This window comes from Pseudoliparis swirei, chromosome 15 (assembly GCF_029220125.1).
Source record: "Pseudoliparis swirei isolate HS2019 ecotype Mariana Trench chromosome 15, NWPU_hadal_v1, whole genome shotgun sequence".
Taxonomy (NCBI): Eukaryota; Metazoa; Chordata; class Actinopteri; order Perciformes; family Liparidae; genus Pseudoliparis; species Pseudoliparis swirei.
This window is the reverse complement of record NC_079402.1, coordinates 22,214,488-22,231,411: the sequence shown is the minus strand read 5'-3', so window position 1 is coordinate 22,231,411 and position 16,924 is coordinate 22,214,488. Positions and strand designations below refer to the sequence as shown.

At 46.8% G+C, this 16,924-nt stretch overlaps 2 protein-coding genes across 2 annotated transcripts in view; both read right to left on the bottom strand.

The window, feature by feature from the left end:
- LOC130205726 (beta-adrenergic receptor kinase 2-like) overlaps nucleotides 1–6,406 on the bottom strand; it is a 28,814-nt gene extending 22,408 nt beyond the window's left edge. The window contains exons 1-2 of the mRNA XM_056433225.1: nucleotides 5,363–6,406; nucleotides 4,549–5,184 (exon numbers count right to left, since the gene is read on the bottom strand). Of these exons, the coding sequence (XP_056289200.1) occupies nucleotides 4,549–4,661 (113 nt within the window). The 5' untranslated portion in view covers nucleotides 4,662–5,184; nucleotides 5,363–6,406. The remainder of the gene's footprint in view (nucleotides 1–4,548; nucleotides 5,185–5,362) is intronic.
- A 10,193-nt stretch (nucleotides 6,407–16,599) lies between these two features.
- Nucleotides 16,600–16,924, bottom strand: part of cryba4 (crystallin, beta A4) — a 5,135-nt gene continuing 4,810 nt past the window's right edge. Inside the window, 2 exon segments of the mRNA XM_056432997.1 lie at nucleotides 16,600–16,825; nucleotides 16,900–16,924. The exon segment at nucleotides 16,900–16,924 is cut by the window's right edge and continues 118 nt beyond it. Coding sequence (XP_056288972.1) covers nucleotides 16,678–16,825; nucleotides 16,900–16,924 — 173 coding nt within the window. The 3' untranslated portion in view covers nucleotides 16,600–16,677.

The window sequence follows — 16,924 nt, the reverse complement described above, 5'->3', positions numbered from 1 at the left end:
CTGGTTTAAGGTCTTGAGGAGGTCTTGAGGAGGCCTGGTTTAAGGTCTTGAGGGGGTCTGGTTTAAGGTCTTGAGGAGGTCTTGAGGGGGCCTGGTTTAAGGTCTTGAGGAGGTCTTGAGGGGGCCTGGTTTAAGGTCTTGAGGAGGTCTTGAGGGGGTCTGGTTTAAGGTCTTGAGGAGGTCTTGAGGGGGCCTGGTTTAAGGTCTTGAGGAGGTCTTGAGGGGGCCTGGTTTAAGGTCTTGAGGAGGTCTTGAGGGGGCCTGGTTTAAGGTCTTGAGGAGGTCTGGAGGGGGCCTGGTTTAAGGTCTTGAGGAGGTCTGGAGGGGGCCTGGTTTAAGGTCTTGAGGAGGTCTGGAGGGGGCCTGGTTTAAGGTCTTGAGGAGGTCTTGAGGGGTCTCTCTGGCTCCAGGTGGCTCTAGAGCTTCACATCCAGCATGAAGCCTCTTCATGAGCCGCCTCGCCAGCGGAGAGCCTGTTGCTATGGAAACAGGACGCATTAACCCCGTGTGACCCTCAACCGGGAGCTGGAACCGGCTCATTATCCGCCAGGTTTTCCTCTTTACGACGGTCCGTGAACACATCGTGTGGCTATTGATCCTGATCGGTTCTTTACTTTCATCAGATTGTGTTACAGAAAACATGAAATGCTCCTAAACGATGACGTCATCATTGATTCAGACCACCGTGACTACACAACTTACACATTTAAAACATGGCGCCCTCATTTAATTATATTTATTTACTACGCTGGTAAACTTAAAAACATGTTGTAGATTATAATCGTTTCAAATGTTCATCAAAGACGAGGTCGAGCCTGTGTGTGTGTGTGTGTGTGTGTGTGTGTGTGTGTGTGTGTGACCTTGTGGGCCCAAATCCTCAGATCAGGTGTTTTCTTAACGAGGAGACTTAGCGGCGGATCAATACGCTAACGAGCCGCCAGCTCTATTGATCGATCAGTTATTCATCAATCATGGACTACTGAGGGTTCATGTTTCACCAACACTCACATGACCGCTTCCCTCATGATGAGTACCTTGGATAAGCCCCGCCCCCTGCTGCTGTTAGCGTAAACAGACATGCTAACGTTGTGATTGCAGCGCTACGATTGGCCAGTCGGCTTTTAAGGGGCGGGACTTCAGCTCTGACCTCACAGATTATTTACATTTTCTCTTCCTATTTTGAATTTAATGTTTATTTGTTGAGTTCATCACACTTTAATTGTTGCATGAAGATATCCAAACAAAAAGCTCAATATTAATAATTAATAATAATTGCATCAATCACCGAGGAAGAAGCTAAACACACGTTTTAAAGCGTAAAGCCGGCGTATCCGACCACAGGAACACGACTCTGGTCTCAAGCTTCACTAAAAGCTTCCTCAGGAAGCTTAACCACGACCAGTAAAGAGACGGGAAGGAAGAGGATCATATAGATGTACACCAGAGAGAGAGGAGAGAGGGAGGAGAGAGAGAGAGGAGAGACGAGAGAGAGACAGAGGAGAGAGACGAGAGGAGAGAAAGAGGGGAGAGGGAGGGTCTCAAAGGGGGAGAGATAAACTCCTGGTGTGAAATAAGTAGCTTTAATAATAAAAATAATCTTAATTATTGTTCCTGTTAACAGTTAAAGAAACATTTCAGTTTTTTACCATCGATTAAAATCATCAATCTAAACTCTTAACATATCAGCAACTGGAACTTTAAATAATGTATGTATAAATAAATAATTTATATATATATATAATTACATTAGTTATTTATATAAATATGTATAAATTATGTACACACATATTTATATATATATATATAACGTATATACATTATTTATATATAAATAAATAATGTATATACGTTATATATAAATAAATAATGTATATATAAATTATGTACACATATAAATATATATAAATACATTATTTATATATATATATCAATAATATATATATATATAATTATGCATCTGAAGAACCTTTGAGCCTCTTTAATATATTTAATGAATCCATGACGCTGGAGGAGCTGCTGCGTAGTGATGGAGTCCATCAAGAGCGGCACATGCTGATGGAGAGCTGCATCAAGGACGAGGACCCTGAACGCCCCACGGGAACATGTACATGGGGGAGGAACCTGAACGCCCCACGGGAACATGTACATGGGGGGAGGAACCTGAACGCCCCACGGGAACATGTACATGGGGCGAGGACCTGAACGCCCACGGAACATGTACATGGGCGAGGAACCTGAACGCCCACGGGAACATGTACATGGGGAGGAACCTGAACGCCAGGAACATGTACATGGGCGAGGACCCTGAACCCCATGAACATGTACATGGGGAGGAAACCTGAACGCCACGGAACATGTACATGGGGAGGAACCTGAACCCCCACATGAACATGTACATGGGGGGAGGACCCTGAACGCCCCATGGAACATGTACATGGGGAGGACCCTGAACGCCACGGAACATGTACATGGGGAGGACCTGAACACCACGGAACATGTACATGGGGAGGACCTGAACGCCCACAGGAACATGTACATGGGGAGGACCCTGAACGCCACGGAACATGTACATGGGGAGGACCTGAACGCCCACAGGAACATGTACATGGGGAGGAACCTGAACGCCAGGAACATGTACATGGGGAGGACCTGAACGCCCACGGAACATGTACATGGGGAGGACCCTGAACGCCCACGGAACATGTACATGGGCGAGGACCCTGAACGCCCACGGAACATGTACATGGGGCGAGGACCCTGAACGCCTCACAGGAACATGTACATGGGGGGAGGAACCTGAACGCCCCACGGGAACATGTACATGGGGCGAGGACCCTGAACGCCCCACGGGAACATGTACATGGGGCGAGGACCCTGAACGCCCCACGGGAACATGTACATGGGGCGAGGACCCTGAACGCCCCACGGGAACATGTACATGGGGCGAGGACCCTGAACGCCCCACGGGAACATGTACATGGGGCGAGGACCCTGAACGCCCCACGGGAACATGTACATGGGGCGAGGACCCTGAACGCCCCACGGGAACATGTACATGGGGCGAGGACCCTGAACGCCCCACGGGAACATGTACATGGGGCGAGGACCCTGAACCCCCCACATGAACAGGTCCATGGGGGGAGGAACCTGAACGCCCCATGGGAACATGTACATGGGGGGGAGGAACCTGAACCCCCCACATGAACATGTACATGGGGGGAGGACCCTGAACGCCCCACGGGAACATGTACATGGGGGGGAGGAACCTGAACCCCCCACATGAACATGTACATGGGGCGAGGACCCTGAACGCCCCACGGGAACATGTACATGGGGGGAGGAACCTGAACCCCCCACATGAACATGTACATGGGGGGGAGGAACCTGAACCCCCCACATGAACATGTACATCGGGGGAGGACCCTGAACGCCCCATGGGAACATGTACATGGGGGGAGGAACCTGAACCCCCCACATGAACATGTACATGGGGGGAGGACCCTGAACGCCCCACGGGAACATGTACATGGGCGGAGGACCCTGAACGCCCCACGGGAACATGTACATGGGGCGAGGACCCTGAACGCCCCACGGGAACATGTACATGGGGGGAGGAACCTGAACGCCCCACGGGAACATGTACATGGGGCGAGGACCCTGAACGCCTCACAGGAACATGTACATGGGGGGAGGAACCTGAACGCCCCACGGGAACATGTACATGGGGGGAGGAACCTGAACGCCCCACGGGAACATGTACATGGGGCGAGGACCCTGAACCCCCCACATGAACATGTCCATGGGGGGAGGAACCTGAACGCCCCACGTGAACATGTACATGGGGGGGAGGAACCTGAACCCCCCACATGAACATGTACATGGGGGGAGGACCCTGAACGCCCCATGGGAACATGTACATGGGGGGAGGACCCTGAACGCCCCACGGGAACATGTACATGGGGGGAGGACCCTGAACACCCCACGGGAACATGTACATGGGGGGAGGACCCTGAACGCCCCACGGGAACATGTACATGGGGGGGAGGACCCTGAACGCCCCACGGGAACATGTACATGGGGCGAGGACCCTGAACGCCCCACAGGAACATGTACATGGGGGGAGGAACCTGAACGCCCCACAGGAACATGTACATGGGGGGAGGAACCTGAACGCCCCACGGGAACATGTACATGGGGGGAGGAACCTGAACGCCCCACGGGAACATGTACATGGGGGGAGGAACCTGAACGCCCCACGTGAACATGTACATGAGGGGTATTGATTAGAGGGGGGGGGGGGCTACAGCTATGTATCTGAGGAATGAAGTCACAGCTGTTCTTGTTGTTGTTTAGTGATGCTCATGAAGCTGCATGTTGGTTTGTGTTTGCACAACAACAACAACAGTAAATGAGTCCTATTGTAGCTTCTATCGTGGAGAGCAGCCTCCATCGCCTTGCACGGCTGCATGCACATACATACACACACACACACGCACGCTCACGCACACGCTCACACACACACACACACGCGCGCGCCGAGCTGCCTACCTGGGCTCCGGCAGGATGATCTTCTTGCTCGCGCGGGCCGCCGGGGTGGACTTGCTCTTCTCCATCGCCATCAGGTAGCTGACGTCCGCGAGCACCGCTTCCAGGTCCGCCATCTTCACCCGGGACGAGCCGATCGATGATAAACAACCGGGTGTGTTGTTGTTGTCTTTTAGGGGAATTAAAAATAACAACAACGTCCTCCTCTGCTAGACACGAGCAGCATGAACAGAGGGGCGGCGGGGGGAGGTGTCGTGTCGCCCTCAGACTCCCATCACGGGGCCCCCATGTCGAGAGAACACAGCATGCAGGTCGCGTCGAAGGAGGAACGAATACAAATGAAGCAGATTCCTGTAGCTTAGTTGTCCTTCGCTGGATGCGGAGAGAGAGACAGCTGTCAGGGTCCTGCGGGCCTTCAGGGGGTCCCGCCTGGTCCCTCTGGGTGGAAATGTGGCCCCCAAAAAACACCAGTGGTGTGCAGCATGTGCAGGTCTCTGAGAGGCGAGGTGGATCCGAGAGGCTCCTGGAAACCCGGAATGATGAGGGACACGTGGGGCTCTCAGCCGGGATAAAAGGAGGCGTCGACAGGTCGGTCCGGAGCCTCGAGGTGTGACTTCCTCCTCCTCGACGTCTCAGCTGCTGCAGCAGCAACGAGGATAATAAGATGTAGAGTTATTATAATGCTCGCTATTATTTTTTTGTGTGTAGGTTCAATTGTTTCCGTCGCCGCTTCCGGTTTAAATTCCTTTAAATACAATCACACAATAATAAAACAAAATACACACAAAAAACACCCTAAAAAGACGTCATTAATCACCTTAAGCGGTTTAGATGAAGCTAATTGATTTATCCCGAGACTGATCCTTGTTTTAGCCTCGAGGGGGAGGGGGGGTGCGAGGGGAGATCGATATATTTTTGGGTCCGCCTGCTAGTTAGCAGCGAAGCTAGCTAGCCAGTTAGGCTAACTCCCTCAGAAGAAGAGGTGATTAATCGATAAATACATCGAGTTTTATTTAACGGCGGCCGAGGTGTGTGGAAGGACGTCCCGGTGACCGGCGGCCACGAGCTGCCGCGAGCAGCAGCCCTTTAACGGCTGCTCGGGCTCGATTCCGTGTTTTCGTTAACGAGCTAACGGAGTCCGCTTCGTTTATTTTGGGGAAGTATTTCAAAGACCCCCCCACCCCCTCCGAAAAATGAAGCGTGCAAAAGAGAGGAAGACAAAATAAAATAAAAGGGTTCAAGAACACAGAGAAAGTCGCAGAAATTAATCCATCGTCTGTGGCTGAGTTACCCCGTTGTGAAAGGGAGGGGGTCCCTCCTCGCATGCAGACCCAGCAGAGAGCGACTGAGTGCGGGTTGGTGGTGACGCTGATGTCGGTGGAGGTGGGGGAGGCGGGGGGGGAGGGGGGGGGTATCTTGTTAAAACTTCTCTCTGGCGTGAAATCTTATTTAAATAACAAGGAGACACATTTATGGTGTTTTAAAAAATTAAATAGAAACACCACGCTGCCTCCTCCTCCGGGACGTCGACGCTGGGGAAAAACGACGAGAACCAGACGAGACGACCGAGCGGCTCCTGGCTGCCCGGCTACCCGCGCTAGAGAGCTCTCTCTCCGGCTAAGCAGCTGCGCGTCCCACCGCCTCCCTGGAGCGTCTTCCAGAGTCCGCTCCTCTTCCGGCTAAACTGCCCGCTCTACAGCTCCAATGTGCCGCATAGTTTCCCAGTAGAAGTCCCTCTAGTTTGGTGTATTTTTCTGTGCGTGTGTATATTTATATATATTTGTGCTAGCACAGCGGCACTGCTTGCTTTGTGGGTCCAACTTCCTCCCACTGCGGCGGGGGAGAGGCTCGTAAAACCCGGAGCGGCTCGCTGCTGGCTGGAGCCGGACTCAGAGCGGGGAGAAAGGGGACTTCTGTTTATGAACACGCGTTACGACACATGTTGTTATTTATTTATTTATTTAGCACGTTGAGGAGCGACCTGTGCAGCCGGGCCTGCAGCTGCAGGTGTATAAAGTAGGGCTGTCAGCGTTAACGCGTTAATCTATGCGATTAATTTGGCCGCGATTAACGCACTAAAATATTTTAACGCAATTAACGCAACTTTGTTTACTTCCGGTGTCGTTGAAGTTGTTTCACTCCTCTGAGTGTCAAGCCGCGGCAGTCCGCCTCCTTCCTCCCGTCTGCTCCGCGATATTCACAGAGAAGCAGAGGGCGACGTGTCGGTGACGTGGGGCGGAAGGTGAAGGGGACTTTGTTGTTGCTCCGCCCGATGCGCGCGCAGACACGCCGGCATGGAGCTCTGCGGCGCGCGAGACGGAGAGAAGAGAAGAGTGACCGACACTAGAGACAGAATGACATGCTGCTGGAGACGACCAACAACAGACGTTTAGTTTAATAAAGAACAAAGACGTCTCTAAGGAAAGAACCGTACATTACTTCTGCTGTAGAGACGACCAACAACAGACGTTTAGTTTAATAAAGAACAAAGACGCCTCTAAGGAAAGAACCGTACATTACTTCTGCTGTAGAGACGACCAACAACAGACGTTTAGTTTAATAAAGAACAAAGACGTCTCTAAGGAAAGAACCGTACATTACTTCTGCTGGAGAGCCGACCAACAACAGACGTTTAGTTTAATAAAGAACAAAGACGTCTCTAAGGAAAGAACCGTACATTACTTCTGCTGGAGACGACCAACAACAGACGTTTAGTTTAATAAAGAACAAAGACGCTCTAAGGAAAGAACCGTACATTACTTCTGCTGGAGACGACCAACAACAGACGTTTAGTTTAATAAAGAACAAAGACGTCTCTAAGGAAAGAACCGCACAGTTCTTCTGCTGGAGACGACCAACAACAGACGTTTAGTTTAATAAAGAACAAAGACGTCTCTAAGGAAAGAACCGTACATTACTTCTGCTGGAGACGACCAACAACAGACGCTTAGTTTAATAAAGAACAAAGACGCCTCTAAGGAAAGAACCGTACATTACTTCTGCTGGAGACGACCAACAACAGACGTTTAGTTTAATAAAGAACAAAGACGTCTCTAAGGAAAGAACCGACATTACTTCTGCTGGAGAGACGACCAACAACAGACGTTTAGTTTAATAAAGAACAAACACGTCTTGAAGGAAAGAACCGTACATTACTTCTGCTGGAGACGACCAACAACAGACGTTTAGTTTAATAAAGAACAAACACGTCTCTAAGGAAAGAACCGTACATTACTTCTGCTGGAGACGACCAACAACAGACGTTTAGTTTAATAAAGAACAAAGACGTCTCTAAGGAAAGAACCGTACATTACTTCTGCTGGAGACGACCAACAACAGACGTTTAGTTTAATAAAGAACAAAGACATCTTGAAGGAAAGAACCGTACATTACTTCTGCTGGAGACGACCAACAACAGACGTTTAGTTTAATAAAGAACAACGACGTCTCTAAGGAAAGAACCGTACATTACTTCTGCTGGAGAGACCAACAACAGACGTTTAGTTTAATAAAGAACAAAGACGTCTCAAGGAAAGAACCGTACATTACTTCTGCTGGAGACGACCAACAACACACGTTTAGTTTAATAAAGAACAAAGACGTCTCTAAGGAAAGAACCGTACATTACTTCTGCTGGAGACGACCAACAACAGACGTTTAGTTTAATAAAGAACAAAGACGTCTCTAAGGAAAGAACCGTACATTACTTCTGCTGGAGAGACCAACAACAGACGTTTAGTTTAATAAAGAACAAATACGCCTCTAAGGAAAGAACCGTACATTACTTCTGCTAGAGACGACCAACAACAGACGTTTAGTTTAATAAAGAACAAAGACGTCTCTAAGGAAAGAACCGTATATTACTTCTGCTGGAGACGACCAACAACAGACGTTTAGTTTAATAAAGAACAAAGACGCTCTAAGGAAAGAACCGTACATTACTTCTGCTGGAGAGACCAACAACAGACGTTTAGTTTAATAAAGAACAAAGACGTCTCTAAGGAAAGAACCGTACATTACTTCTGCTGGAGAGAGGACCAACAACAGACGTTTAGTTTAATAAAGAACAAAGACGCTCTAAGGAAAGAACCGAACATTACTTCTGCTGGAGACGACCAACAACAGACATTTAGTTTAATAAAGAACAAAGACGTCTCTAAGGAAAGAACCGTACATTACTTCTGCTGGAGAGCGACCAACAACAGACGTTTAGTTTAATAAAGAACAAAGACGCCTCTAAGGAAAGAACCGTACATTACTTCTGCTGGAGACGACCAACAACAGACGTTTAGTTAAATAAAGAACAAAGACGTCTCTAAGGAAAGAACTGTACATTACTTCTGCTGGAGGGCGACCAACAACAGACGTTTAGTTTAATAAAGAACAAAGACGCTCTAAGGAAAGAACCGTACATTACTTCTGCTGGAGGCGACCAACAACAGACGTTTAGTTTAATAAAGAACAAAGACGTCTCTAAGGAAAGAACCGTACATTACTTCTGCTGGAGAGCGACCAACAACAGACGTTTAGTTTAATAAAGAACAAAGACGTCTCTAAGGAAAGAACCGTACATTACTTCTGCTGAGAGACGACCAACAACAGACGTTAGTTTAATAAAGAACAAAGACGCTCTAAGGAAAGAACCGTACATTACTTCTGCTGGAGAGACGACCAACAACAGACGTTTAGTTTAATAAAGAACAAAGACGTCTCTAAGGAAAGAACCGTACATTACTTCTGCTGAGAGACGACCAACAACAGACGTTTAGTTTAATAAAGAACAAAGACGTCTCTAAGGAAAGAACCGTACATTACTTCTGCTGGAGAGCGACCAACAACAGACGTTTAGTTTAATAAAGAACAAAGACGTCTCTAAGGAAAGAACCGTACATTACTTCTGCTGTAGAGACGACCAACAACAGACGTTTAGTTTAATAAAGAACAGAGAGGTCTCTAAGGAAAGAACCGTACATTACTGCTGCTGTAGAGACGACCAACAACAGACGTTTAGTTTAATAAAGAACAAAGACGTCTCTAAGGATAGAACCGCACATTACTTCTGCTGGAGACGATCAACAACAGACGTTTAGTTTAATAAAGAACAAAGACGCCTCTAAGGAAAGAACCGTGACATTACTTCTGTTAGAGACGGCCAACAAAACACGGTTAGTTTAATAAAGAACAAAGACGCCTCTAAGGAAAGAACCGTACATTACTTCTGCTGGAGAGACGACCAACAACAGACGTTTAGTTTAATAACAAAGGGGAAATTGTCCTTCGCTGGATGCGGAGAGAGAGACAGCTGTCAGGGTCCTCGGCCTCTGGGGGTCCCGCCTGGTCCCTCTGGGTGGAAATGTGGCCCCCAAAAAACACCAGTGGTGTGCAGCATGTGCAGGTCTCTGAGAGGCGAGGTGGATCCGAGAGGCTCCTGGAAACCCGGAATGATGAGGAACACGTGGGGCTCTCAGCCGGGATAAAAGGAGGCGTCGACAGGTCGGTCCGGAGCCTCGAGGTGTGACTTCCTCCTCCTCGACGTCTCAGCTGCTGCAGCAGCAACGAGGATAATAAGATGTAGAGTTATTATAATGCTCGCTATTATTTTTGTGTGTAGGTTCAATTGTTTCCGTCGCCGCTTCCGGTTTAAATTCCTTTAAATACAATCACACAATAATAAAACAAAATACACACAAAAAACACCCTAAAAAGACGTCATTAATCACCTTAAGCGGTTTAGATGAAGCTAATTGATTTATCCCGAGACTGATCCTTGTTTTAGCCTCGAGGGAGGGGGTGCGAGGGGAGATCGATATATTTTTGGGTCCGCCTGCTAGTTAGCAGCGAAGCTAGCTAGCCAGTTAGGCTAACTCCCTCAGAAGAAGAGGTGATTAATCGATAAATACATCGAGTTTTATTTAACGGCGGCCGAGGTGTGTGGAAGGACGTCCCGGTGACCGGCGGCCACGAGCTGCCGCGAGCAGCAGCCCTTTAACGGCTGCTCGGGCTCGATTCCGTGTTTTCGTTAACGAGCTAACGGAGTCCGCTTCGTTTATTTTGGGGAAGTATTTCAAAGACCCCCCCACCCCCTCCGAAAAATGAAGCGTGCAAAAGAGAGGAAGACAAAATAAAATAAAAGGGTTCAAGAACACAGAGAAAGTCGCAGAAATTAATCCATCGTCTGTGGCTGAGTTACCCCGGTTGTGAAAGGGAGGGGGTCCCTCCTCGCATGCAGACCCAGCAGAGAGCGACTGAGTGCGGGTTGGTGGTGACGCTGATGTCGGTGGAGGTGGGGGAGGCGGGGGGGGAGGGGGTATCTTGTTAAAACTTCTCTCTGGCGTGAAATCTTATTTAAATAACAAGGAGACACATTTATGGTGTTTTAAAAAATTAAATAGAAACACCACGCTGCCTCCTCCTCCGGGACGTCGACGCTGGGGAAAAACGACGAGAACCAGACGAGACGACCGAGCGGCTCCTGGCTGCCCGGCTACCCGCGCTAGAGAGCTCTCTCTCCGGCTAAGCAGCTGCGCGTCCCACCGCCTCCCTGGAGCGTCTTCCAGAGTCCGCTCCTCTTCCGGCTAAACTGCCCGCTCTACAGCTCCAATGTGCCGCATAGTTTCCCAGTAGAAGTCCCTCTAGTTTGGTGTATTTTTCTGTGCGTGTGTATTTATATATATTTGTGCTAGCACAGCGGCACTGCTTGCTTTGTGGGTCCAACTTCCTCCCACTGCGGCGGGGGAGAGGCTCGTAAAACCCGGAGCGGCTCGCTGCTGGCTGGAGCCGGACTCAGAGCGGGGAGAAAGGGGACTTCTGTTTATGAACACGCGTTACGACACATGTTGTTATTTATTTATTTATTTAGCACGTTGAGGAGCGACCTGTGCAGCCGGGCCTGCAGCTGCAGGTGTATAAAGTAGGGCTGTCAGCGTTAACGCGTTAATCTATGCGATTAATTTGGCCGCGATTAACGCACTAAAATATTTTAACGCAATTAACGCAACTTTGTTTACTTCCGGTGTCGTTGAAGTTGTTTCACTCCTCTGAGTGTCAAGCCGCGGCAGTCCGCCTCCTTCCTCCCGTCTGCTCCGCGATATTCACAGAGAAGCAGAGGGCGACGTGTCGGTGACGCGGGGCGGAAGGTGCAGGGGACTTTGTTGTTGCTCCGCCCGATGCGCGCGCAGACACGCCGGCATGGAGCTCTGCGGCGCGCGAGACGGAGAGAAGAGTGACCGACACTAGAGACAGAATAACATGCTGCTGGAGAGACGACCAACAACAGACGTTTAGTTTAATAAAGAACAAAGACGTCTCTAAGGAAAGAACCGTACATTACTTCTGCTGTAGAGACGACCAACAACAGACGTTTAGTTTAATAAAGAACAAAGACGTCTTGAAGGAAAGAACCGTACATTACTTCTGCTGGAGAGACGACCAACAACAGACGTTTAGTTTAATAAAGAACAAAGACGTCTCTAAGGAAAGAACCGTACATTACTTCTGCTGGAGGGACGACCAACAACAGACGTTTAGTTTAATAAAGAACAAAGACGTCTCTAAGGAAAGAACCGTACATTACTTCTGCTGGAGACGACCAACAACAGACGTTTAGTTTAATAAAGAACAAAGACGTCTCTAAGGAAAGAACCGTACATTACTTCTGATGTAGAGTCGACCAACAACAGACGTTTAGTTTAATAAAGAACAAAGACGTCTCTAAGGAAAGAACCGTACATTACTTCTGCTGGAGAGCGACCAACAACAGGCGTTTAGTTTAATAAAGAACAAAGACGTCTTTAAGGAAAGAACCGTACATTATTTCTGCTGGAGGCGACCAACAACAGACGTTTAGTTTAATAAAGAACAAAGACGTCTCTAAGGAAAGAACCGTACATTACTTCTGCTGGAGAGACGACCAACAACAGATGTTTAGTTTAATAAAGAACAAAGACGTCTCTAAGGAAAGAACCGTACATTACTTCTGCTAGAGAGACGACCAACAACAGACGTTTAGTTTAATAAAGAACAAAGACGTCTCTAAGGAAAGAACCGTACATTACTTCTGCTGGAGCGATGCCCAACAACAGACGTTTAGTTTAATAAAGAACAAAGACGTCTCTAAGGAAAGAACCGTACATTACTTCTGCTGTAGAGACGACCAACAACAGACATTTAGTTTAATAAAGAACAAAGACGTCTCTAAGGAAAGAACCGTACATTACTTCTGCTGGAGAGACGACCAACAACAGACGTTTAGTTTAATAAAGAACAAACACGTCTTGAAGGAAAGAACCGTACATTACTTCTGCTGTAGGGCGACCAACAACAGACGTTTAGTTCAATAAAGAACAAAGACGTCTCTAAGGAAAGAACCGTACATTACTTCTGCTGGAGACGACCAACAACAGACGTTTAGTTTAATAAAGAACAAAGACGTCTCTAAGGAAAGAACCGTACATTACTTCTGCTGCAGAGACGACCAACAACAGACGTTTAGTTTAATAAAGAACAAAGACGTCTCTAAGGAAAGAACCGTACATTACTTCTGCTGGAGAGACGACCAACAACAGACGTTTAGTTTAATAAAGAACAAAGACGTCTCTAAGGAAAGAACCGTACATTACTTCTGCTGGAGAGACGACCAACAACAGAAGTTTAGTTTAATAAAGAACAAAGACGTCTCTAAGGAAAGAACCGTACATTACTTCTGCTAGAGAAACGACCAACAACAGACGTTTAGTTTAATAAAGAACAAAGACGTCTCTAAGGAAAGAACCGTACATTACTTCTGCTGGAGTCGACCAACAACAGACGTTTAGTTTAATAAAGAACAAAGACGTCTCTAAGGAAAGAACCGTACATTACTTCTGCTGGAGAGACGACCAACAACAGACGTTTAGTTTAATAAAGAACAAAGACGTCTCTAAGGAAAGAACCGTACATTACTTCTGCTGGAGAGACGACCAACAACAGACGTTTAGTTTAATAAAGAACAAAGACGTCTCTAAGGAAAGAACCGTACATTACTTCTGCTGGAGAGACGACCAACAACAGACGTTTAGTTTAATAAAGAACAAAGGCGTCTCTAAGGAAAGAACCGTACATTACTTCTGCTGGAGAGCGACCAACAACAGGCGTTTAGTTTAATAAAGAACAAATGCGTCTCTAAGGAAAGAACCGTACATTACTTCTGCTGGAGAGACGACCAACAACAGACGTTTAGTTTAATAAAGAACAAAGACGTCTCTAAGGAAAGAACCGTACATTACTTCTGCTGTAGAGACGACCAACAACAGGCGTTTAGTTTAATAAAGAACAAAGACGTCTCTAAGGAAAGAACCGTACATTACTTCTGCTGGAGGCGACCAACAACAGACGTTTAGTTTAATAAAGAACAAAGGCGTCTTTAAGGAAAGAACCGTACATTACTTCTGCTGGAGACGACCAACAACAGACGTTTAGTTTAATAAAGAACAAAGAGGTCTCTAAGGAAAGAACCGTACATTACTTCTGCTGGAGGCGACCAACAACAGACGTTCAGTTTAATAAAGAACAAAGACGTCTTTCAGGAAAGAACCGTACATTACTTCTGCTGGAGGCGACCAACAACAGGCGTTTAGTTTAATAAAGAACAAAGACGTCTCTAAGGAAAGAACCGTACATTACTTCTGCTGGAGACGACCAACAACAGACGTTTAGTTTAATAAAGAACAAAGACGTCTCTAAGGAAAGAACCGTACATTACTTCTGCTGGAGAGACGACCAACAACAGACGTTTAGTTTAATAAAGAACAAACACGTCTCTAAGGAAAGAACCGTACATTACTTCTGCTGGAGAGACGACCAACAACAGACGTTTAGTTTAATAAAGAACAAAGACGTCTTTAAGGAAAGAACCGTACATTACTTCTGCTGTAATCTGGCGCGATAGAGAACATGACAGGGGGGCGGGGCCTCACCCTGATAGAATGGTGGGGAAACACTGGGATGTGTCACATGCAAAAGACTTTAAAAGGTGAATTTACATTTTTTTGTAAAATCGAGAAAATGCCCCCAGCCTCCAGAGGGTGAACGTGACATATGTGAATGTCAGTCAGTTTCCCAAGGCCACTGGTTCTGCTGTTCAATGTTAAAGATGACAGGACCAATGGGGTCTCAATATACCTTTTCTTACCAATCTGGTGTTTCACTGAAGAAACAATTTATCATCCACGATATTAAATACCTCGCTGGCACTTTATAGGTAGGAGCCTCTTTGAAAACACAGCTCTGTGTGAAGTTTTGTCTTTAAAAAAGAGTACAATTAAACAAGTGTCTGAAATACACGCTGTCTGAAGGGATTACTCCTTCATTTAGAAGATTTAGTCTTTAGAAGAAAAAAAAACTTTTAATCGTGATTAATAAATTTCAAAATGTGCGATTAATTAGTTAATTTTTTTTAATCGATTGACAGCCCTAGTATAAAGTCTTTAATGTCGTTATGATGACGCGCGGCTCTGGTGGTCAGTGTGGCCGCTCGGGGGCTTTCCCCGCAGGACGCTCCCGCTTAGCGTGGAAGCGTGGTGCCGCCTCCTGGCCGGTACCGGTACTGCGCCTCGATTTGATGAAATTCAACCAAAATACCAACAATACATTTATAAATCTTACTCATACAATTCAGTATATTAATATAATATATATAATAATATTCAGTATAATAATACATATAAATACCATCTAATGTAAATAAACAACATACATATGATAAATATATAATATATAATAGCCTTTATATAACATTATGACCTTTGTGCATTATAACCTTTATGTATGATCACCTTTATGAATTATACACTATATTCATTATACACTTTATGCATTATAACCTTTATGCATTATACACTATTCATTATACACTTTATGCATTATAACCTGTATGCATTATAACATGTATGTATTATACATGTTATGCATTATCACCTTTATGCACTATAACCTTTATGCATTATTACTGTTATGCACTATAACCTTTATGCATTATAACCTTTATGTATTATAACTAGGGTTGGGTACCGGAAACCAGTGCCAATGTGGTACCGGTTCCAATACAACCGGTATTACCCGGACCGAAACCCAACGCACATTTCGGTGCTTCCTTCCGGTGCCTGAGCCAATTGAAATTGAAAAAAACTATTGTTGTGAACTTCTCAGGTGACTCCGCCCTGTCAGCAGGTGACTCCGCCCTGTCAGCAGGTGACTCCGCCCTGTCAGCAGGTGACTCCGCCCTGTCAGCAGGTTACGAGCCTCTCATATGTAACTCTGACAGCGGAGGCGTGGCCGTGTGTGACGGCGTGAGCCCGTGTGGAGCACACCAGCGTCAGGCTGGGCCGACGGGGAGACCGTCACCGGTCCCCCTGAACACGGGGAGACCGATGATGACGAGCAGCCTGAACTCCGATTTGTACCGTATCGTTGAAGTCTTGCATTCATAAAAGTAGCCCAAGAAATAATAAATTAGCCATTATAACCATGTTTAAGATAGCTCGTAGCTACGAGCGTGACAGTCTGCTAGCAGATGTGTTGGTGTCCAGCGGTCCCGTGGGGCGTCACTTTGTTTCAGTGTAACTGGCTGTCAGAAGCAAAACTTTATTTGTCACGTGTCATCTTCAGTCCCTCTGATTGGTTGTTCTCTTTGCCCATCAACACAGTGACAGGATTAACCCTATAAGGTCTGCACATGACAATACATATCACATATAATGGAGAACATATATTGTGTATGTTAACAGTCTGATATCCGTTGTGTGTCGGTGCTCCATGATAACGGCTTCTACAGGGAATATGGCCAAAGAGGTTTTTAATGTCCTCATTGTGCGTTTAAAAAAAAAGAGTATCGGTTCAGGCACCGTTTAGGCACCGGTATCGTTTTAAAAGTACCGGTTTAGCACCGGTATCGGGAAAAACCCAAATGATACCCATCCCTAATTATAACCTTTATGCATTATAACCTTTATGCATTATAACATTTATGCATTATAACATTTATGCATTATAACCTTTATGTAGTAAACTGACACCAGAGCAAGTCATCGGGTTTAAGTTTATTCACTGGGAGCAGCAGAGGTCAAAGGTGAAGGGTCAGAGGGGGGGGGGGGCTGGTTACTGCTGCACACGGCGGATGGACTGGATCTGGGGCGTCTGGCAGTGAGACCCAAACTCCCTGAAGTGCTTGAAGTCTCCTCCGTGGCGGTCGCACTCCATGATGTACTGGTAACCGCGGTAACCGGGGAACTGGTAGCACACAAAGCTGTGGGGGGGGGGGGGGGGGGTTATCACTGTTGTTGTTGTTGTTGTTATTTTGGTAAGAGGAAGTGGACTCACGCTCCCGACTGCACCCGGAGGGAGC